A 24,949-nucleotide genomic window follows, 5' to 3' on the forward strand; every position below is an offset into this window, starting at 1 on the left:
ATTGGGAGATTAGGAGTACATCCAAGCTTATGGGAGGACATTCAGTTGTTTGATAAGAACAAGGACAAAGCTGTTTGTGAATCTCATAGTATGTGCTCAAGCTTTTGTATCATTCATCCGATAGAAGAGGGAATGACCAGGGTGAAAATAGTCCCCAATTTTGGTTAGATGCTTTTCCAAGATAGCGTGAAGTGTGGATGGAGTTACTGTTGATGTCTCTCTAAAGTAAGACAGAGATTTTTAAACCCATTAAACTTTAAACCTTCCCAATAGTTGCAAATCAAAAGGGACAGTTTTTTCACAGAGGGTGAAGGGTATGTGGCAAGAAATGACAGAGGAAGTTGTAGAAGTGGGTACAATGACAATGCTTAAAAGACATCTTTACAGGTTTGTTAATTGGAAAGCTTGAGGGATATGGGTCAAATGCAGGCAAATGGGAATGGCTCATTAAAGCACCTTGGTTGGGCTGCATGATCTGGGATTATGGGATGGAGTCAGTCAGAACAAAATATCTGTTGTGTGCACTCCATGCACCCCAGTAAAGTTTCTGGTTTAGTTTAGAGATACAGCAAGGAAACACGCTGACCATCACACACAGTTAAGTTTAGAGATACAGTGCAGAAACAGGCCCTTCGACCCACCGAGTCTGCACTGGACAGCGGTCCCCGCACTAACACTATCCTACACACACTAGGGACAATATAACATTTATATTAAGCCAATTAACCGGCAAACCTGTACATCTCTCAAGTGTGGGAGGAAACAGAAGATCTCGGAGAAAACTCATGCAGGTCACGGGGAGAACGTACAAACTCCGTACAGACGAGCACCCATACTCTGGATCAGACCCGGGTCTCTGGTGCCGCAAGGTATTAGCTCTACCATTAGCCACCGCGCTGCCCAATGACTGGTTCACTCCCGACACATTAGGACAAATTTACAGAGGCCAACTAATCTACAAAGCTACATGTCTTTGAGCTGTGGGAGGAAACCAGAGCACCTGGAGGGAAGTAATGCGGTCACAGAGAGAACATGCAAGCCTCACACAGACAGTAACCGAGGTCAGGATCGAACCTGGATCTCTGGTGTTGTGAGGCACCAATTCCACCAGCTGCGCCATCAATCTTCATGATGTTAACAGAAACGCGAGACAGTAAACTAACAACAAGGTGCATTTGCATTTGAAATACAACAAGCACAAGGAAGCAAACTCTGAATTGACCCTTGTGATCCTGCACTTCTCTGGTATCACATTATCAACATATTGATCAGACATAGATTTTACTTTAAATGAGTAAACTTTAAAAGTCCTTTTGTTTAAGTGACTTCAAAGCCAGAGAGAGAAAGGAGCAACTGTTGGGTATTGGGAACAAAAAGAGAAACCACAAGAAAAGCTCAGCAAGTCTGGCAGCATCTGTGGAAAGAAAGAAAAGTTAAAATTCTGTTTCTTCCACCTGTCGTTAGAATTGGGAAAGAGAGAGATGAAAGAGTTTTCAATATCAGAGAATGCAGGGTAGAGAAATGCAGAAGAGAGTTTCTGTGATAGAATGAGTATTTTGATTTACATTTAGCTTGGAGAATTGGGGTTAGCTTTGACTATGGAATTAGTAAATGGCGTTTGGATGGCCATACAACCATTCTCCTTGTAAATTCACTTTCAAAAATGAGAATAGTCTTTACCTCCTGTCATTGTAAATGGACACGTATGCTAATAAAAGATATCTATCTATCTATCCTATTACTAAAACTCTCATCTTGTGCTCTTCTGGTTTGCATTGTTTTTAAATTTGCACAAACACGGTACCCTATATCGCTAGGATTTTTTCGCAACCTTACTCACCGTTCTCCTCCTCACCAAGTTTTGCTCCGATCGGTGGAATATTACAAAAGTTATGAAGGTTTATAAAATCGTGAGATCAGCAGATTGGTCTTCTCGCCTGTCAGTCACCATGAAGGTAACGCCCCTTCCGGCACCCACTGGCAATCACCAGGGTGAGGAGAATAAAAACCCCAGAGGCGGGGCTGAGACAATGAGCATTACTGATTGAGTCCACAAGCTGTGCGGGGAGAGAGCAGCGTGCGGAGAACAGCGTGCGGACGGAGAGCAGCGTGCGGGCTGCTTCTGCGGCGACCAGCACGACGAACCGGAAGCCTCCGAGTGAAGTCGGAGACCGGAATCTGCTGTGTGAGGCTGGAAGCTGAAGGTGCGGGGTGAGCAGAGTGCGAGCTGCGTCTGATGCGATCAACCCCCCCTCTCCATACCCCCCCCCCCCCCCCCCCCCCCCCCCATGCTCTCCTCCCCACCCACCACCGCCCTGCCCACCCCCCCCACTCCCCCTCCCACACATGAAGAGGAAGGGGGGGGGGGGAGAAAGAGCTGGAAATGAGGGGAAATGAACTCTGCCTGCGCAGTTAGGTGCTATGGGTGAGTGGTGGAATGTTGCTTTGGGGGAACGGGTTGCCTTGGGGGAACAGGTGAGTGGTGGAATATTGCGTTGGGGGGGTGGGGGTCCCATGTGACTGGGACCCAACGAATCCCACTTAGTCTAGTCTATATATTACTAAAACTCTGTTCTTGACCGGTTTTGGCGATCCCCGAGAGAACGCCGCCACCTACGGCCGTCATTTTTGGCCACCTCGCTCAGAGCCCCCCTCCGCCGCATGTGTGCCGAGGATTTTTCCCGTTGATGAAATATGACAAGAGATATTAATGATTTTACAAAATTCCCCATTCTCTCTGCTGCCCCTACTGGAGGTAGGGGGAGGGACTATAAAACCAGGAAGTGGTGTGCCTCAATCAGTCTCTGCAAGTGGTGTGCCTCAATCAGTCTCTGCAAGTGGTGTGCCTCAAACAGAGCTCTGAATAACACTGGACAAATGTCTCCATAGCTGTGAGTACCCATAATGTGGTTTGAAAATGAAAATATGGTTAGTTTGAGGGAAAAAAAGCACTGCCTGCAAATGGTTGTTTGGGAGGGGGTTTGGGTAAAATGGCACCCTCTCTCTCCCCATCCCTCTCTCTTTCTCCCTATCCCCCTCTCTTTCTCCCTATCCCTCTCTCTCTCTCTCTCTCCTCTCTCTTCTCTCTCTCTCCCCCCCCCTCCCCCTCCTCCCCCCCTCCTCTCTCCCCCCTCCCCCCCCTCCCCTCCTCTCCTCTCCCCCCTCTCCCCTCCCCTCCCCTCCTCCCCCCTTCCCTCTTTCTCCCCCCTCCCCCCTCCCCCCCCCCCTCCCCCCCCCTCCCCTCTCCCCTCCCCCCCTCCCTCCATCCCTCCCCCTAAACCCCCCCCCCACACACCCCTACCCCCTTCCCTCCCCCATCCCCTCCCCCCCCCCCCCTCTCCCCCCCCCTCTCAGCCTCATTCACACATTCTCTCCCCCCTCTCTCCTCCCCCTCTCTCCTCCCCTCCCCCTCTCACCTCCCCTACCCTCTTCCCTCCACCCCTCCCTGCTCCCTTCTCTCTCTGCCCTCACTCTCTAATCACCCCCCCCCTCTCTAGATGTGACTGCAAGTTGGGGGCTATGCGTCAGTAGATAGAGTGGTTATGGGGTAAAAGGAGCAAATTAATAATATATATATAATATCAAGGGGGGTAATTAGCATGAGTGCGGGGGGGGGCGGGGGATAGTTAGTGTGTGACGCTGCATGCCGCCTCCCCCCCCCACAACCACACGTTGGGGTAACAGACCCAACGGGTCTGCACTTGGTCTAGTATATTACTAAAACTCTCATCTTGTCTGTTTCTATGTCTGAGTATCTGTCTGTCTGTGCGAGCTGTGCTCCCGGAACTACGCCAAAACAGTACACGATAGCGCTACAATTTGTGGCCCACCTTACTCACCATTGTCCTGGTGTGTGGTGTATCAGGTTTCGTTCAGATTGATGGTATATTTTACAAGTTATTCACATTTTAAACTTTACAAAATCCAGTTTGAGAAAAATCACTTGAATTTGCACTATCAGTTAGTTGGGTATGACGTCACAATGGGATCTCATTTACATAAACTGCCCGTCAGCAGTGCTCCACCCCACAGTGACATCACAATGGGCTCTCATTTACATTTTAAAAAAATCAGTTTTCAAAAAACTGCCCATCAGCAGTGTTCCACACCACAATGGGATCTCAATTACATTTAAAAAAATCTGTTTTCAAAAACACAGCAGCATCCACGTCACAATGACGTCAAGGGGGTTAGGGAGGGGAGAGGAGTTATGGAGGGAGGGACAACGTGACTGAGGGCAGGGGAAAGGAGAGGGAGGGAGTGGGGAGGGGAGGAGGAGAGCAGAAAGAAGAGGGAGGGTGAAGAGGAGGGGGAGGGAGTGTTAGGGGAAATGAGCTGCACCTGCGCAGTTGGGGGCTATGGATGAGTGGTGGAATATTGCATTGGGGGAACGGGTTGCGTTGCGGGAAACGGGTAAGTGGTGGAATATTGCGTTGGGGGAACGGAATCCAGACAAATTAATTAAAAAAAAAATGCAAACTGCCTAGAACTCTCTGCAAAAAAAAGTGCTGGAGTAATTCAGTGGGTCAGGCAACATCTGTGGTGGGAATGGACAGGTGACATTTTGGGTCAGAAGAAAGGTGCTGACCCAAAAGTTTGTTAGCCCATTCCCTCTACAGATGCTGCCTGACGCACCGAGTTGCTCCAGCATTTTGTGTTTTGCTTAAGATTCCAGCATCTGCATCCCTGCTGTCTTGAACTCTGTTTGCTGCATCCATGCTGGTCATAAAATAATTGGGCAGAGCTTGCTGCTCTATATAACCCGACGCCATTAGAATGCAAAATGTCTCTCCAACACAATACCACAGGAGCCCCTGTCAGGAGTTGGAGCTCTGATGGGGTAGATGGAGTAAAAAAATAAATGTAAAAGCCTCCAGGAAATGAGGTTTGCATTTGCACCACCATATAATAACTCCTGCCACCACAGGTCACATCTGCAGCCAGTCATATTATCACTTATAGAGAACTGAGCAAGCACCAGTGGCCTGTTCTGGCACTTCTCGCAAAGTTTTAATTAACACGTCGCCTCACCATATCAGAGAAGACTCCAGACACAGTTGCCAGCTGGACAATGCAAGTTTCTTCAAAACAGATATCACTTACAACACACGGGCTTTCTCTCCATCGTTGTCATATAAATTAGGTTTGAAGTACGTTCCGGCAACTTTAATCCCTGCTCCCCACTCTCCACTGAACGTTCCTTCAACGTAGTCACCATTTGCCATGGTCAGAACTCCCTGTACAAAAAGAGCACTTAGTAAGTCAATTTTTTGGCAAGCAATCAAAGATTTGCAGGTGTAAATCAAAGTTACCCCAGATATTCTCAGATCTAGGAAATGAGAAAAAAAAAACCTGGAGTTGCTGAATATCTGGAAATAAAAACATACAAAAAATGCTGGAAACGTAGTGCAACATCTAGGAAAGAGGAGTAGAATTAAAACTTTAGGTTCAAGATCCTTTGTTCCCAGGTTTATCTCATCCCTAAAATGTAACCATTTCTTTTTCCACAGATATTGCCTGACCTGCCAAGTGATTCATACTTTCTGGCTTTTATTTTGCAGATTTAGGCCTTGTTGGGCATTATAGGTCCCGAACCAATATTGCATTGCTTCTCTTCATATTCTGAATTAATATTTTTACTGAATAGGTCTTGAAGTTGAGAAACCCAAATCCCACCACCAACAGTACCTGCCCCAGAATTTAAAATGAACAAAGCGAAAGATTAACATTGAATTGGTTAGGTTTCATGAGCTATCACCATCAGTGGAAGAACCTTCCCTCATTCCTCGCCAATATTTATTTCTCAATCAATATCACTTTGACAATTTTTCTTGTCATCGCTGCATTGTGGTGTTGGGACATTTCTTGCATTAAAACATTAACCTGGATTTGGCAGTGAAGTGTTTTGGAACAATGTGTAGGAAAGAACTGCAGATGCCGGTTTAAATCAAAATGCTGGAGTAACTCAGCAGGACAGGCAGACTGAAGAAGAGTCTTGACCCGAAACGTCACGCATTCCTTCTCTACAGAGATGCTGCCTGTCCCGCTGAGTTAATCCAGCATTTGTGTCTGTTTTGGAACAATCCTGGCTTTGAAAATCCTTACTTTTCATTCTGGCACAGTCCATAGCCCAAACGCCTTCCACTTACTGTGGTTCAAAATTACCCAAAACCAAAACTATCTTATCGAGTCTGTGGACTTCACCCAGTTTGCCAGCAAAGTTTACATTTGTGATGCAATCAAAATGAAGAGTGCAAATGCAAATCACCACAGCAAAATCAGCAGAACAAATAAAACTACGGGGCTCCGCACATATCCAGATCAATGGGAGGTTAGGAACACAGTGAATCTCATTTGGTTTAGGTCATCCGGCCTCACAAACCCATTCCCATAGTTGTTGTAATCTGCATTCCAAAGCATTTTCTAATTCATGAACCTAATGGAGTTCCCTGCCATTATCCTTCAACTGCTCAGTCAGTAACCCTATGTAAACACCGACCCCTTTACATCCACACCGATGGTTGATGGTTTTACCTTTCCATTTAAGATCCAGTCATCAGAGAATTCTCCTTCAAAGCTGGTATCATCCTCAGAGAGAAGGATGCCATAGCCCTGTGCAGGTGAAATAAGCATTCAATTATTGGTCAGCACTTAAGAGTCATAAAGTAATTGAGTAATAGTGTGGAAACAGGCCCTTCGGCCCAACTTCCCCACAATGGCCAACATGTCCCAGCTACACTAGTCCCACCTGCCTGCTCTTGGTCTATATCCCTCCAAACCCGTTCAATCATGTACCTGTCTAACTGGTTAAAAAAACAAAACGTAGAGAAACAGACAAATCCTCATGAAACACACATGTCAATTTAGTCACACAGCACAGAAACGGGGCTCTTCCACCTACTCTGTCCATGCTGACCATGATGTCTAGCTATGATTGTTAAATTTGCTTTGAGCCCATATCCCCTTTCCTATCCAAGTACCTGCCCAAACACCTTTTAAATGCGGTGATTTTAACTGGTTGTATTACTTCCTCTGGCAGCTCATTCCAGTAAATCACCACCCTCTGGTGAGTGGAAAATCACTCCTCAGAACTCATTAAAAATTTCTCCCCTCTCACCTTAAACCTGTACCTTCTAGTTTCAGGCTCCATTGCCTTGGGGGAAAATAAAAGTACTATCCAAGTAGTAACACATGTGCTGCTCAGGTGCAACTGGTTAACAATTCCAGAAAATGGAGCCAGACATCAATGAACTGACTGACGGACTAACTATTGCTCACTCGTCCTGCAATGTGCTACTGTAGAATGATAAAATCTCATACCTTTGAGCCAGTTGAAAGTTTACGCTTTATCTTCCCCTTTTGTTTGCATCAAGAGGGCATGACAAAACAAGGGATCCATGGAGTAGCTCCAAACTTCTTGCACCATATGTCCCAAAAGCTTACAATGAAGTAGACCCACTCAAGATAACTGCTCCTTGGCTCAAGTGTAGTCTGTACACCAATAGGACATTTTTGTGGCGAGACCAAAAGGGAGAATCATAGGTCGGTTCAAAAACTTGTGAGCCAATTCAATGGCTTAAAATCATGAGGCAGCTGACAAAGGAGATATGCTGCTAACAAAACGACACAAAGTGCTGGAGTAATTTAGCAGGTCAGGCAGCATCTCTGGGGAATATGGATAGATCACTTTATAAAACCCTTCTTCAGACTGCTAACAAAGCTGAGTTGAGTTTGACCCAAGGTTCTATGCCACAAGCACAACTTCCTCAGAAAACATTTTCAAATCTTGGACAAATTCCCCTCAAAAATGTAACCAACTTTGGCGTAACCATCCCATAGGCAAAGTGGTACAAATAAATTTCCGCCCACCTCGTTCTGACAGTGTAAGGTCAATCACCCACCATGATTAAATCTGAATAAATTATTTATATTAGCCTCATCAAAATTAAAGATTTTTTCTTAACTTTCTGTAGTCTTCTGGAATAAGCCCAGTATTTAATTTCTTCTTATAACTGTAAATCGATCCTGAAAACACTATTTTCGACAAATTAAAAAAAAAAATACTACTTTATTCTTGCATCCCAATTCAAAAAACTAAAAGTGCTGGCAAGTCGTTTTGTGATTTTATCTACTTGCACCCATTTTCAGGGAAGTATATATCTGAATCCAAAGGCCATTCCTCATGCAGACCTCCTAGTGGGAGGTTTTATTCCCTGATTTTCTTCCACAATATATTGCTTCATGACTCCATGCCATGGCAGCTGCCTCATCTTTACTCATACCAAATTTAAATTTATTTTACTAACTTAATTCTTACATTTGATAATAACCCAATGTCCAAAAAATGTCATGTATTTTAAAGACAATTGGACATGTGTTGTTACCCGTTTGTTGAGGGTCACAAAACTAGAATATTAAAACTGTTCACAGATGCTTCTTGATGTGCTGAGGCTAGCATTTCATAGTCTTTTGTGTTCCTTCTTTATGGTTATGGTACCACACAACTTGAAAACTGAATGATCATTACTGAGATAAAGGGTATTTTGTCACAGGGTCTCAGAGTTTGGATGTCAACTTCAGTAGGAATGAATTGGACTGAGTGGTCACCTTTCCATGTGATGCAGACAAAAACTCACCGTCATTTTGTTACTGCTGAAGGTGCCTTCATAGTACAGACCAAACTGAGTGACCACAACTCCATTGCCATGTCGAGCATCATCCAACCACATGCCCATGTACTTCTCACCTCTGTAACAAGGGGAAGAACTGTTGTAAATTTATTAATCGAGGTTAAGGTTGAAGGCGTTTTGGCAAATTTACAAAAGGAATTAAAGAAAGGAACATGTAGGTATATCAGAAGAAGGAAGGAATCTACTTGGTCAATGACATCAAAAAGATCTAAACATCAAAAATTAAGTAAACTAAATGAAAGGAGCAGGCAGCACCAGATGAGCAAAAACAAACAAGGTTATCAGAATTAAATGATTTGTTGTATCCAGATCCTCTTGTGCCAACATGCTGAAAACATTTGTGATACCAAGCAGACTTACACAGCAAGCGGCCACATCCAACGATAACTAACTGCAAGGATGCATCAATATTACCAATGGATTAGCAATTACACTGTCTGTTATTCCACATCAATGCAATTCCCAATAATTCTGGACATCTGCTGAGTAATATAATTGTCCTGCATACACATTGTCATGCAAAAAAAAACAAAAAAAACCTGCAACTATAAACATAATTTAGTGTGGGAAAACATTCACAGATCTGTAACCTGCCAGAAAATGATAGCAAGCCAAAGGAGATTTAGTAACAGACATCATAAAAGTTTGGCTTCAAAATAGAATCGAGAAGTTCAGGGAATTTGAGCTCGGGAGTTTGAAGTCCAAAATATCAATGGTAGGGCAAAGGAATTGGGGGTCTGCAATGAAACACTGAGGTTTGGGAAAGATGGTGGGTCTTGTGGTTGGGCTGGGGAAAGTAGTAATTCTGAAACAAAAGACAGGTCTAGAGGCATTGCAGTGGGGAATTAGGTACCAATAAGGAATACAACATGACATTAAGAATTTTAGATTGGAAACATTAACGGACAGTGTCCTATTGTGGAATGATGTGAATGCAGGATGATAGGCAAGTAGCATGGTGCAAGATGGAACATTGACAGCAGAGTTTTGGATGAACTGATATTTAGAGGTTGTATGGGAAGCTGACCATGTGTGTGGAGATGGCATTAATATGGATGTTTCAGGAGTTGGATTAAAGTAGAGTTACGTCAATTTTTATCGCGAGTGGCAAACTTGCCACTATGCATGGTTGGGATAAGTAACATAGATGAAGGAGAAATTAACACAAAGCTATGCCGACAGTTATTTGAAAAGGAGTGGGAGAAGGCTTAAGCAGAGCCCAGACAATGCTGTGGACAGGATGAATCAAGTGATTAGTTTATCCATTGTACTTCTATGTTATTCTGTTAGATAATAAACGTGGAAGTGAGTTGCCTTTTTAATGATGATAGAATTGGTGCTAAAGGGACAACCAGTCTTAACTTGATGTAGTTGTCCAAGAGGGTGTGCAGTCTGTACCAAGGATATTGTTTGTGATGAAGGCTTAAGATGTTGAAGGGAAAATCCAGACTAAGTTGAGTCCAGTGGTCTGATAGAGGCAACAGTGCAGTTTCCCCAGCGTAGATTTGGAATCTAATGTTCTGACCTTTTATAGTTGTCACTAAGTTGAGACTCAGATTTGAAACAGGAAGTTGGAGCTCCCGAAGAAAAACTATTGCTGCAGGTACTCAGACAAAAATTAAACAGAATGGGAGGGTCTCACTTTAAATAGATTCAGATTACTTTATTCTCTTATACATCAGGCTGCAATTAAAATTCCTTGGTAAACACAACAATAGATACAATGACGTGCAATACAGCAGAATAGTGGAAGCCTGTAGTGCAATCCACAGTAGAGTAGAGTAAAAAAAATAACAATACTGGAATAACCAAAAGTATGTGGCAGCATTTCTTGGAAGGGGATGAGGAAGAGGTGATTGGTTTGATAGCTGATGCAACGTACCATGAAGATGGACTGGATGGAAGGAAGTGACAAGCCTGTGATGGACTGGACTGAGTGTTCTCCAACCTCTGCATGTTCCAGTGGTCAAGAGCAAAGCAGTTGTAATGCCAAGCCGAGATGCATCCTGTCAGAATACTTTCTCTGTAGCAGTTTGAGAGAAGTTAGCGACATTCTAAATCTTCTCGGATGCTAAGAGCACTTCATGGTGGAACAGCAGTAGTTATAGCTCTGTCTCACAGTGCGAGTCCACCCACAAGTGATCCCGAGTGAAAGAAAAAAAAATCAAACTCGTGGTTTTCTACGAGATTCCAAGTTTATGTTCACGAGTTTAAACGAGTTCCCACATGTATGTCTAAGTTTGCCGTTTACTTCTCATTTCTGCAATGTACCAAGTTCCTTTCCCGAGTTACTCTTGAGCCAACGACTACCGACGTGTGGAGAAATCATCACATGGTAAAAATGATGCCATGCAGGTTTTTCTTTTCACTATAAAAAGCCTCCCATGTTTAAATTTCTTAGGGTTACAGAATCAAGGGATATGGGGAGAAAGCAGGAACTGTGTACTGATTTTGGATGATCAGCCATGGTCATATTGAATGGCAATGCTGTCGAAGGGCCGAATGTGATCACTTCCATTATGTAGAGAGAAAGTTAATAGAGATTCCATTCCGTTTACATTGCGCTTTGTGCAGGGATCAAATCTTAGCCCAAAGTGTACATTAGGCGGCGAGGATTAATTTCAAAACTTCAAATTATTTCAAACTGTGTTTTATCCGAACAACGGATCGGGGCAGATGCCAGCCCCTTTAAACATCACGAACAGCTCAGTGTGAAGTGGTGCTGGAATTATGTATGTGAAATAGTCTTGGGAATTTTATTATCGATCCTTAATGCTCTATTTAAATTATAGGTCGTTTAGTTTGTTGTGAAGTGGCGCCGGATTTATCACCTCAGTCTATTAAAATTGAATTATCTCACTGAACGAAAACATGCAATATGTTTCCAGGCAAATATCCAGTGGTTGAGAATTAAAGAGCAGTCATTAGTGTTTTTAAACGGGCGGTTGTAGTCAATAATACGGTAACCGAATGATATTTATTCATTGCTAGAGGGGACGATGTAAACATAGGTTAGTGAACAACCTCTAACATTAACCCATACACTACAAACCAACTGACTCACATGGCTATCTGGAATGCACGTCTTCCCACCATGCCCCCTGTAAAGACTCCATCCCCTACTCCCAATTCCTCCGCCTACGCCGCATCTGTTCCCAGGATGAGACATTCCATACCAGGGCATCAGAAATGTCCTCGTTCTTCAGGGAACGGGGATTCCCCTCCGCCACCATAGATGAGGCTCGCACCAGAGTCTCTTCCATACCCCGCAACACTGCTCTCTCTCCCCATCCCCGCACTCACAACAAGGGCAGAGTCCCCCTGGTCCTCACCTTTCACCCCACCAGCCGGCAAATACAACACATAATCCTCCGCCATTTCCGCCACCTCCAAGTGACCCCACCACTCGCCACATCTTCCCATCTCCCCCCCATGTCTGCCTTCCGCAAAGACCGCTCCCTCCGTAACTACCTTGTCAATTCTTCCCTTCCCTCCCGTACCACACCCTCCCCGGGCACTTTCCGTTGCAACCGCAAGAAATGCAACACCTGTCCCTTCACCTCCCCCCTCGACTCCATTCAAGGTCCCAAGCAGTCGTTCCAGGTGCGACGAAGGTTCACCTCTATCTCCTCCAACCTCATCTACTGCATCCGCTGCTCTAGATGTCAGCTGATTTACATCGGGGAGACTAAGCGGCGGTTGGGCAATCGTTTCACCGAACACCTCCGCTCAGTCCGCAATAACCTACCTAAACTCCCGGTGGCTCAGCACTTCAACTCCCCCTCCCATTGCCAATCCGACCTCTCTGTCCTGGGTCTCCTCCATTGCCAGAGTGAGCAACACCGGAAATTGGAGGAACAGCACCTCATATTCCGCCTGGGCAACTTGCATCCTGATGGCATGAATGTTGAATTCTCCCAATTTTGCTAGCCCTTGCTGTCTCCTCCTCCCCTTCCTTAACCCTCGAGCTGTCTCCTCCCATCCCCCCCGCCCTTCGGGCTCCTCCTCCTCCCCTTTTTCCTTCCTTCTCCCCTCCCACCAGTCTGAAGAAGGGTTTTCGGCCCGAAACGTCGCCTATTTTCTTCGCTCCATAGATGCTGCTGCACCCGCTGAGTTTCTCCAGCAATAGTGTGTACCTTCGATCGTCCAGCATCTGCAGTTCCTTCTTGAACACTAACATTAACCGCTCATCGTACGGTTCTGTTCCCTCTGTCTGTCCCTCCTCCACCCAAGTCGCACCAGCTTCTCGTTTTCACCCAACGAACAGCAAACAATGGTCTGTTTCCTTTATCATCTTAACATTTTTGCATTCATTGTTCTTTATCTTTCTACAACATCATCTATATCTCTCGTTTCCCTTACCAGTCTGTCGAAGTCTCGATCCGAAACATCACCCATTCCTCCTCTCCAGAGATGCTGCCTGTCCCGCTGAGTTACTCCAGCTTTGTGTCTATCGCCACCCTTCTTCAGACTGTTCCATTGTATTGCCCGAAAACGAACAATGTGACAGTACCGCCGACTTAATGAATGAAATGGAGACGCGGAATTAAATGGACATGGAATAACTGGGACAGTGGGGTTTTATCGAAAAGTAACTACATGAAATTGGTGGAAGGAAACGAGCAGGCGAGGTTTCGGGTCAGGGTCCTTCTTTAGACTCCATGACCCGCTGAGTTCTTCCAGCTGTCAAATGGAGACATGGGGGGAACCACAGATGCTGGCAGGTTTAGCGAAAGACAAAGTGTTGGAGCAACTCGATGGGCCGAATGGCCTAATTCTGCTCCTATGACTTATGAACTCACGAAGTGTCGAAGTAAGCCAGCGGGTCAGGCAACATCTGTGGAGGGAATGGATAGGCAATGTTTCGGAACGGGTCCCTTCTTTTCGAGCCGAATCAACGTGTCCATTCCCTCCGTTGATGCTGCCTGTCCTGCTGAGTTACCACAGCGCTGTGCGAGTTCCTCCATCACTTTGTGTGTGTTTTATGATCATGATTCCAGCATCTGCCGTTTCTTGTCTCTACATAAACTAGGACTCAGCAACACTGAGTGTTCTAACCGGGAGATTATGTTGCTGCTGCCAAAACAACAGTTGGCAATGTATGCACGGTAGATGTCACATTGCGTGGGAAACGAGGTCTCCAGGGAGACAGACGCAAAGTGCTGGAGTAACTCCGCGGGACAGGCAGCATCTCTGGACATTTATAAAGCATTACATTTTGGAACATAAGGAACTACAGAAGCTGGTTTACAAAAAAAAACAAAGTGCTGGAATCAGGCAGTATTTGTGGAGAACATGGACAGGTGACGTTTCGGGTGAAAGAAGGGTCTAAAGTTTGAAGAAGGATCCCAACCCGAAACGTCACCTATCCAAGTTCTCTGGAGATGACTAATCTTCAACATTTCACTTCTGGCACTCAGACCAAACCCACGCGTTACTCACGAGTCACTACGGTAAACTCACGAGCTACTATGGTATTACAACAAGTTTAAAAGCTTCAAATTTTTTCCTTCATGTTGAAAAATGTTCACGAGTTAACAAGTTTCCAGAGTACCTGCTGTTAGCATTACGAGTCGCTAAGTTACGTCCACGAGTTCAGACGTTCCCGCTACGTTAATTCTATGTGATTACCACAAGTTTGATTTGTTTTTAACTCGGGATTACTCGTGGGTGGACTCGCACCGTGAGACAGGGGTTTTCGGAATGTTAACACTCTGTCTTCAGAGAGTTGACAACTAACTCGGGATTACTCATGGGTAGACTCGCACCGTGAGATAAGGGTTTTAGGAATGTTAACACTGTCTTCAGAGAGTTGACAACTAACCAGTCGTCCGAAAGATATTGCAGGTCAGGGAAGCAGAATTGAGCTATGACCATCACATCACAGCATCACGAAAAGCATCGACTAAAAAGTAGATGCTTGTTGCTTTTCCCCTTGCCTGGAGATTTCTACAGTCCATACAATGGAGAAACCATTATTTCCCTTCCATATTTTTCATAATTGACTTGATCGTTGAACAAAATGTCCTCCAGAAACATCCCCCAAGCCAGGTAAATGGTCCTCTTCCATTCCAGCAGAACGAGACCATTCACCAGCATCAGATTAAGACCTTCTGGTGCTTTTATCGGGTGTTCAAGTCTAATCCCAGGGATCAAATTGGAGGGTCTCTGGATTATCACCATGAAATTGTATCCATCCGACTTGAATTGCCCTGCCCAATGCCCAAGAACTGGATTCTCTTTCCCAGCTCCTCATGGGCCAATGAGCTAAAGGAACTAATGAAAGACATGCTCAAGGTGCCCTCAAGCACAGAGGCATTTACACCAATGACAGAGAGAGCCATCTGTTAATTGTCCAACGTATTACCTCCCGATCCAAAAAAACATGTACCATTGAGGCCCGTCGACTCAACGCTAATGTCAAAATCTGGCAGTTCAGAAGGAAGGGGATGTACCCGAGGTGGCAAAACCTACCTCACTAAGCAACGACAGCCAATGAACGAATGCATCCGGCTTCTCAATCACGCAAAGAGCCATTGAGCCCGAGAAAATTCTTTCTCCATTACAAGAACTGCCATTCGGGATATTCAGAGGAATACAGGGGTGATCTTAAACCCAAGCTTTATTGGCTATGTGGATACAACATGCTTTGAAACCATGTGAAAGCATAACAGATGAGGGGATAGGGGATAATACCACTAAATCAGTATATACCGTTATTAACAGCACTATTTCTTTTAGTTTGCTGTGTGCAAAGTCGATGTTGTATCCATTGCAAAGGCTTCTGTGAAAACGTCATAGTTTGAAAATAATTTTACAACATCCTTAAGTTATAAAGGCATTATGAAAATGCATGCCCTTTTACACAGTTATCTCCTGGATTTGATTACTTTCCTCATTGAGGCAGTGAGCCAGGAGAGAAAAACTCCAAAGTTACATTCCTTAACTTGCAATGATAGTCGGCTCATTTCAAACAGGCTGTCAATTAGAGAACTTTTAGTCAGCACATCACTCTCATGAAGAGGATAACCTGATCACACAGTCAATTTGTAATTACATCTATATTGAATGACCGGCTCGCATTCACTTCTCGAAATCAGTGGCAAAATCAGTGGCTTTGGCGAGAGTCTGCATATTTAACCTGACAAGATGAATGGAGGAGAGGCAGGCTGGTGCCAAGGTTGACGTGAATGGAATTGGGCAGGTGGTGATCTGCAGTCACTACATGAGATTCTGGCTTCACAGCAGCGCCAGGACCCATATTACAGTACGAAGAGCCAAGCTTCTTAGCTTAACTGTTAGTTTTCAGCCAGGAAGGGCCATTAGATAGGGTGCCATGCAGGGGTGATGTGTTCCATGCATAGGGGAAGAGAAGGGTGCAGGCAGATTGTGGCTGGGCTCACCCGGTGCCTCCCGCTGGCTGGTCACGGAACTGCACTGATGATGGCACCCGAGACGTCCATGGCCAGGACCATCCCACCCTCCTGGTGGAAGCAGGACACGTGGCGGCGGGTGTCCTGCAAGGGGGACAAGAACAGTCAGAAATGTGGACAGGAAACAAAGCACAAAGAATGGATTCCTGCCATATCCCCCAGTTCTTGCCCTCCTGGTCAAAGTCATGACAGGGGGGTTGGGGGGTGGGAAAGAAACGGGATGGATATTTCAGCTTCCATCCACCTCCCACTGCCAGTGATCTTCCACATGCAAACCCAGAATGAGAATGAAGGAGTTCGCCACGGATTTGTTGCAAGACAGATTCTATCCACATGAAACGCAGCAAATATACACCAATCAGGAACAGTTTGCTTCACCACCCCTGCCTACTAACAATTCCTTGTGATCAAAACTAATGCTGTCATATGGATCAGAAGTAAAACAAGGGTCTTTGCACAGGGGTTGTCCTTCATAGAAAACTCAGGAATTTATTCATTGAGTATCCAGAACACATTTACCACTCTTCGGGCAGTTGTTTTGCAGTGACAATCTTTGGTGCAGATGCAAAAAGTCCAGGCAAAAACAAATGGGACAGGAGAGCGTATTATAGGCATCCTATGACTTGTTTGGGACTGACTGCATTGAGCAAAGAGAGCAAAGAGAGTGCCCAAGAGAACAGGAGAGATGCAGAGGTGGCTTATGCGTTGGTGAAGCAAGAGCGTAGCTAATAGGCAGCTCAATGGCTGCAGTTATTTGAGGATACCAAAAAGGACCTGTACAAATCTCCAGGTTATGAAATAATTAGTTAAAATAACAAATGTAAGCTCTTCATAATAAAGGGGATATAGTCACACGGAGTCATTCAGTGTGGCATTCAAAAAAATCAACATAGAAACATAGAAAATAGGTGCAGGAGTAGGCCATTCGGCCCTTCGAGCCTGCACCGCCATTCAATAAGATCATGGTTGATCAAAGGACACAAGGTTTGAATATTGGGAAATTTTATTTGGAAATTTTGTAGGTGGGGTTGGAAAAATCACCTCACAACTCTGAAGTGCTAGGAATTATGTGGTGTTGTATTGGGGAGCTTGGAGAAAATTGATGCTGAAAGAAAAGGATCAAATATGTATTTTGTGTCCCTTCTTTACATGTAGAGACTGGATATTTCTGAATGGACTTCACACGATTGGTTTTGTATTTTTCCCCCCACAACGAAAAAAATACCAAAAGCTTGGTAAAATTGACGGATCTAACGACATATTCAGAAACAATGGACCAAAAAAAAAGCTTCATAATGCCTCCTGGATTTTCAGAAAGAAATACAAGTACCACACAAATATAGATATCCAGAGCTGTATAAACACCCACTCGAATAACACTCTCTTCACTTACATGCACGGCTTCTGGTCACACACTCTTCAAGATACCCAAATCTCTTCACTTTACCGCAGAATCAGAAAGTAAAGGATTCAAGTTTTACTTCTGAAACCTTTTAAGCACAGTATAGTACTAACGAAGTGGTGCCCAAGTAGCACTCAACTGTCAAAGGTTACCAACTATAAACCGTTTACATTAAATCATTAACATTGGTACAGATTACTTCATTGTCATATTCCTGTTTTTTGGACGTTATCTACATGCACATCACGCCCTGTGGTCCTTGCATCAAATAAAATATACTTCAGAAGAATTTGTTATGCTGGAGAGCAAGATTGGACACCTCATGGTTGTAAAATACTGTCTAATTGGTGACTAATTTGTTTCCACTAATTAGTATTTTACAGCCATGAGAAACCTTCAAAGGGAAATTGATAAATATCTAAAGAAAATACTTTAGGGATATGAAGTACTAGACAGATTGGATTGCATTTTAAAACTGACACTGATTCAATGTCAAATATATACTACATTTGCACTTCTCCTCTTCAATTCTATGAAAGCTGCAAAATAATTGCGTTCTCCGCTCAAATTTATAACATTATGTAATTTCAGGAAAATAAATGGTCACAGAGCTTTCCTTCGACTAGATGTTGAATTGAATCTTCATTGCATTGTGTTTTTGGTGTTTAATAATATTTCACTCACATCATTACACTTCAGAGTACTTAATTCACTTAGTAACAACCCAGGTATGTCCATGAAAGATGTCAATAAATGCAATTCCCTTTCAGCAATATTTTCTGCAACTAAATAGCAAACTATTCATTTATTATCCTTTCCTTTCTGGAACAAAGTAATGGAATAAATATTGCACAGCCAAAAATTCTATTCCACTTCTGTGTGAACTATTAATCTACATCATTTAACAGTATTTATCCAGAAGCTCCATGCATACGAAGTGACACACTGTATTATTGTTAATGTATTGGAATTGACCCATCACATCAGAATTCATCGTAGCCCACTACATGTAGCATACTATCACATACAGTGCATTCAGAAAGTATTCAGACCCCTTCACTTTTTTCCACAATTTGTTACGTTACAGTCTTATTTTTAAAAGGATTAAATTCATTTTTTTTTTTTAAATCATTCTAAACACAATACCCCAGAATGAAGAAGCGATTAAAGTAATTAATAATAAATAGCTGAAATATCACATTTACATCAGTATTCAGACCCTTTACTCAGTACTTTGTTGAGGCACCTTTGGCAGCGATTACAGACTCAAGTCTTCTTGGGTATGACGCTACAAGCTTGGTGCACAGCTATTTTCAGATCCCTCCAGAGATGTTCGATCGGGTTCCAGTCCGGGCTCTGGCTGGGCCACTCAAGGACATTGCAGACTGGTCACAAGGAAACTCCTACGTTGTCTTGGCTGTGTGCTTTGGGTCGTTGTCCTGATGGAAGGTGAACCTCCACCCCAGTCTGATGTCCAAAAGGCTCTTGAGCAGGTTTTCATCAAGGAACTCTCTGTACTTTGCTCCGTTCATATTTCCCTCAAAGGTACACAATAAAGCTGGAGAAACTCAGCGGGTGCAGCAGCTTCTATGGAGCGAAGGAAATAGGCAACGTTTCAGGCCGAAACCCTTCTTCAGACTTTCAGACTCATATTTCCCTCAATCCTGACTAGTCTCCCAGTTCCTGCCGCTGAAAAACATCCCCACAGCATGATGCTGCCACCACCATGCTTCATCATAGGTATGGTATTGACCAGGTGATGAGCAGTGCCTGGTTTCCTGCAGACGTGATGCTTGGCATTCAGGCCAAAGAGTTCAATCCTGGTTTCATCAGACCAGATAATCTTGTTTCTCATGGTTTGAGAGTCTTTTAGGTGCTTTTTGGCAAACTCCAAGTGGGCTGTCATGTGCCTTTTACTGAGGAGTGGCTTCTGTCTGGCCACTCTACCATAAAGGCCTGATTGGTGGAGTGTTGCAGATATAGTTGGCCTCCTGGAAGGTTCTCCCACCTCCACAGAAGAACTCTGGAGTTCTGTCAGAGTGACAATTGGGTTCTTAGTCACCTGACCAAGGCCCTTCTCCCCCAATTGTTCAGTTTGGCTGGGTGGCCAGCTCTTTGAAGAGTCCTGGTGGTTCCAAAGTTCTTCCATTTAAGAATGGCGGAGGTCACTGTACTCTTTGGGACCTGCAATGCTGCAGAAATTGTTTTATACCCTTCCGCAGATCTGTGTCTCGACACAATCCTGTTTCAGAGGTCTACAGACAATTCCTCAATTCCTTCATCTTCATGGCTTGGTTTTTGCTCCGACATGCACTGTCAACTGTGGGACAGGTGTGTGCCTTTCCATTTCCACTCAATTTAATTTACCACTAGTGGACTCCAATCAAGTTGCAGAAACATCTCAAGGATAATCAATGGAAACAGGATGAAACTCAATTTTGAGTGTCATAGCAAAGGGTCTGAATACTTGTAAATGTGATATTTCAGTTATTTCTATTTACTTTGCAAAAATTTCTAAACACCTGTTTTTGCTTCTTCATTCTGGGGTATTGTGTGTAGATTGATGATTTAAAAAAATGACATTAATCGATTTTAAAATAAGGCTGTAACGTAACAAAAATGTGGAAAAAATGAAGAGGTCTGAATACTTTCTAAATGCACTGTATTAAGGTGTCACACCTCATCTTCTATTCCTAAGGCTACGGTTAGAAGTTAAGCATGGGTTCAGTTGGGTTTGTAGCAGAGTTTTGTGGACGTTTAGTGATACAGCACGGAAACAGGCCCTTCAGCCCACCGAGTCCGCGTCGACCAGCGATCCCCGCACATTAACACTATCCGGCACATACTAGGGACAATTTTTTTTACACACAAGCCAAGATAATTAACTTACATATCTGTACGTCTTTGGAGTGCGAGAGGAAACTGAAGATCTCTGAGAAAACCCACACGGTCATGGGGAGAACGTACAAACTCTGTACAGACAGCACCCGTAGTCGGGATCAAACCCGTGTCTCTGGTGCTGCAAGGCAGCAACTCTACCACTGCGCTACCGTGCCTGGAATAGATTCCAGGGAGCTGGGAGGCATTGGGGGTGGTAAAATTGTAATCTTTGTTAGATAGGTGGTGTTTGGAGGACATCAAAGAGGGGTATGCAGCAGGCTGATGAGTTTACCGAGCTGAGCAGCTTTAGGGACCCCAAAGATTGAGGCTTGCAGCATTCCCTGGTCAGCACTGAATCCAGGCAACATCGTTCCAGGAGTGCTCAAGGTGGGCACCTGATCTTGGCGCTCCTGCATCCAGACAGATATAATCACTCGTGTCTCCAACACAGAAATCACAATGGGGATGAAAGTTAACTCACAAGACAAAGTACCTGCTCGAATTTCACAATTAGTGCCACTTGATCACAAACACAGTTTGTCAATTTTTCATCACTTGGGGCTGATAAATATTCCATGCCCAACCATCCAAATGCCAGGTAAGTACAAGAAACTAAACGTGGTAGCGACAGTGTAATGTTGCAGCTGACTGCAGTCACATTATTTGGACAATATTACATTATCGATTGTGGAAGCAAGTTCACACAAATTGGCAGCTGCATGTCCTGCAGTTCAATAAAACCAAGTAGTATTTCTTTGACTGAAAAGCACTTTGGGATGTTCTCAAAGGGAGGTGTACGGTGCTATATGAATGCATCTCTAACATTTCCAAAACCGCCACCATGACCAAGCTTTTTTTAAAATCACCCTTCAAACTATCTATTTTGGCTTGATGTTCATTTGGTCTGATTCTACACGTGAAGCATTGGGTTACATTTAGTAACATTAAATGCATTACATTAAATATATTCATTAAAGCTCCACATCATAGATTAATAATGTGTTCTCTTTAAAAAATAAAGGAGTGCATGGTGTGTTCAAAGGAATATGCACAATGGAACAATCAACTATTCAGGGTTCCTGAATTGGCTTGAAAAGAATCCATCTGACAATAAAGTAATTTAATCTGGTTAATCCCGTGGACACATCCAACCGAACACTTGGAGGTGGCTAGTTTGAACAGATCTACAGTAACAACTATTGAACAAATCTAAAAGCAGGTGTAACTCAACGGGTCAGGCAGCTTCACTAGAGAACACAAATAGGTGACGTTTCAGGTATAGTTAAAAAGACCTGAAAAAGCAGGTCATGTTTGCCTAAGGAACAAGAGTTTTCTCGTTTGGTTTCAAGCTTCCTCTCTGGTTTCATTGAGATCTTCTGCCTCCAGTTGGTGACAAAACCTGCATCTCCACCCCTTCAGCATTGGAATGTCAACTGTTAGAGCGGTTGATGTTTTATTTTGCAATTCCAAAAGGCACAGAGGACATGTTACAGATCAAGTTGCAGATTTGGCAGCACATAGCACACATAAAAACAGCCATAAGCCAGGCATTAACCCCCATATTTCTCTCCTGGGATTAATAAAGTTCTATTGTATCGTTGTATCATATCGTATAAATTACAAATAGTGCTCTTTGACTCGCATAGAAGGAGATCATGTTGCAAAAATAAATCCATTACCTTGTGATATCATCAAATACTCCGTAGCCCATTTTCTTGTCTTGTGCCCACTGGCCAATAAACATACTGGGAAAGGATGATGTGAGTTTGCCACTTCGGAGCAACCCATGCCCATGACGCATGTTATCTTGAAAACTGCCCTCATACACCTCTCCTGTGGCACATCTGTGAGGAAAGAGAGGGGGCATTGGTAAAGGAGGGAGTGAGAGGTCAAGGTAGCCAGGAATGGAAAAGCAGAGACAACTAATCATTATTCAGCTACCACAGAAAGCCAGTATTGGACATTGGTAAAACACCATGCTTGATATCAGATAAACCATCACCTACTTTTGGATCTTTCAGGCCCTTGTTCTGTTTGGGATCTTCGATGAAAATGCTCAAATCAACAGGTGAACATGAAGTTGCTGAATATTTTTTAAAAAGGCGTATGACTAAATTAATTTGTTTTCTCTGTGAAAACTGAGTCACCGACAGAACAAGGGACTTCAATCATTCTAATTCGGTATGGCAGGAATATCTCATTCAGCTCAAACCTGCATTCTGTCTATAGCTGATCTGCATCTATTCTTCATCCCTTGTTGCCAATTAATAACCTGACCAATTGCATAAAAACATTTAATTTATTAAGGAACTAATAGTCTTTTGGTTGCAGAGGGTCCCAAACACTGGCAGCACAGCTCAATTTCTCTATTCATCTGTTAATCTGTTAGACAGCTTGGAAACAGGCCCTTTGTTTCAACTTGCCCATGCCAACCAACATGCCCCATCAACACCAGTCCCACCTACCTGCATTCGGCCCATATCCTTCAAAACCTATCCTATCCCTCTGATAGAGCCCCCTAAAGACTGTGCATTTGCCCAATCCATTCCCCTCATTATTTTGTACACCTCTATAAGCTCATCCCTCATCCTCCTGCACTCCAAGGAGTAAAATCCTAGCCTGCACAACCTCTCTACTCAGGGTCGGCCTTAGGGGGTGCGGGGCCCAATTGGGAACAATTTTGGTGAACCCCAGATTCCCAGCCAAGGTGTGTCAGCCCAGTTATTTAGTATATATTATGAAATTGTACACTAGGTGCTATGGATTATACACTGTGTGAATCTCTCCTGCTCTCTCCCGTTTGCCCGTCAGTAGCTCCGCTGGCTTCCAACCTTTACCGTAGCAGCTAATTATGTGATTGGACACAATGCCCTTGGAGACAGCGGCTGATTGGACGGGAGGAGACGTATTTGTTGATTGGACGGGAATTTTAAGGCAAGCTGGTTGGTGATTGGATGCAACCCCCTTAGAGACAGCGTTTGATTGGTCGCCAAATAAAATTGTCAAATCTGTAACAAAAATCGCTGGTCGGTGCGAACTAAGTGGACTATCTGGTTGTATCTCCAAACTAATCTGGTTGTATCAACCAGACTATCTGGCTGTATCTCCAAACTAAACAGTATAACATGCAGGTACATTCATTTAAAATTAAATTCAGTGATTATTTCACATGATTTCTCACTGTGTGAAGCTCAATATCTGACCAATTTCTGTTTAACACGTTTGGTCTGCCGTGAGCATTTTTCTCTCCCAAAACAGTTCATATCTAGCAAACCGATCAACGAACCAGACAGCAGTTGGACGCAGTCATAGAACCATAGACAATAGGTGCGGGAGTAGAGGCCATTCGGCCCTTCGAGCTTGCACAGCCATTCAATATGATCATGGCTGATCATCCAACTCAGTATCCTGAATCTGCCTTCTCTCCATACCCCCTGATCCCTTTAGCCACAAGGGCCACATCCAACTCCCTCTTAAATATAGCCAATGAACTGGCCTCAACTACCTTCTGTGGCAGAGAATTCCACAGATTCACCGCTCTCTGTGTAAAAAACGTTTTTCTCATCTCAGTCCTAAAAGATTTCCCCTTTATCCTTAAACTGTGACCCCTTGTTCTGGACTTCCCCAACATCGGGGACAATCTTCCTGCATCTAGCCTGTCCAACCCCTTAAGAATTTAGTAAGTTTCTATAAGATCCCCCCTCAATCTTCTAAATTCTAGCGAGTACAAGCCGAGTCTATCCAGTCTTTCTTCATATGAAAGTCCTGACATCGCAGGAATCAGTCTGGTGAACCTTCTCTGTACTCCCTCTATGGCAAGATTAGGAGCCAAAAACTGTACCAATACTCCAGGTGTGTTCTCACCAAGACCCTGTACAACTGCAGTAGAACCTCCCTGCTCCTATACTCAAATCCTTTTGCTACGAATGCTAACATACCATTCGTTTTCTTCACTGCCTGCTGCACCTGCGTGCCTACTTTCAATGACTGGTGTACCATGACACCCAGGTCTCATTGCATCTCCCCTTTTCCTAATCGGCCACAATTCAGATAATAGTCTACTTTCCTGTTTTTGCCACCAAAGTGGATAACCTCACATTTATCCACTTTATACTGCATCTGCCATGCATTTGCCCACTCACCCAGCCTATCCAAGTCACCTTGCAGCCTCCTAGTTTAGAGGGGTTTAAACGGTTTAGAGATGTTTAGAGGGCTTCAGATGGGCTCAGGTGTGTTTAGAATTGTTTAGAGGGGAATAGGGGGGCTAGAGGTGTTCAGAGGGTCCCGGAGGGGTTTAGAGACGTTATAAGCCCCCCGTGAGAAATTGTAATTCTCTGAAATTGAAGATAGACATAAAGCTGGAGTAACTCAGCAGGACAGGCAGCGCAGCGACTCTGGAGAGAAGATCCTTCTTCAGATTTCTTCTTCAGACTGAACTGGCGTCGGTGAGAGTACTTGCGATTGTCTGAAGAAGTGCCTCGACCAGAAACGCAACCCTCTCCCCAGAGCCGCTGCCCGTCCCGCTGAGCCACCTTCAACTTCAG

General features: G+C 44.1%; 1 protein-coding gene across 1 annotated transcript in view; it reads right to left on the reverse strand.

Annotated features, from left to right (window-relative positions):
* The window catches only part of als2b (alsin Rho guanine nucleotide exchange factor ALS2 b), a 99,135-nt gene that overhangs the window by 22,839 nt on the left and 51,347 nt on the right, over positions 1–24,949 (reverse strand). The window contains exons 20-23 of the mRNA XM_055638502.1: positions 22,085–22,249; positions 8,637–8,748; positions 6,535–6,612; positions 5,104–5,237 (exon numbers count right to left, since the gene is read on the reverse strand). Of these exons, the coding sequence (XP_055494477.1) occupies positions 5,104–5,237; positions 6,535–6,612; positions 8,637–8,748; positions 22,085–22,249 (489 nt within the window). The remainder of the gene's footprint in view (positions 1–5,103; positions 5,238–6,534; positions 6,613–8,636; positions 8,749–22,084; positions 22,250–24,949) is intronic.

The sequence above is a fragment of the Leucoraja erinacea genome, chromosome 7 (genome assembly GCF_028641065.1).
Source record: "Leucoraja erinacea ecotype New England chromosome 7, Leri_hhj_1, whole genome shotgun sequence".
Taxonomy (NCBI): domain Eukaryota; kingdom Metazoa; phylum Chordata; class Chondrichthyes; order Rajiformes; family Rajidae; genus Leucoraja; species Leucoraja erinaceus.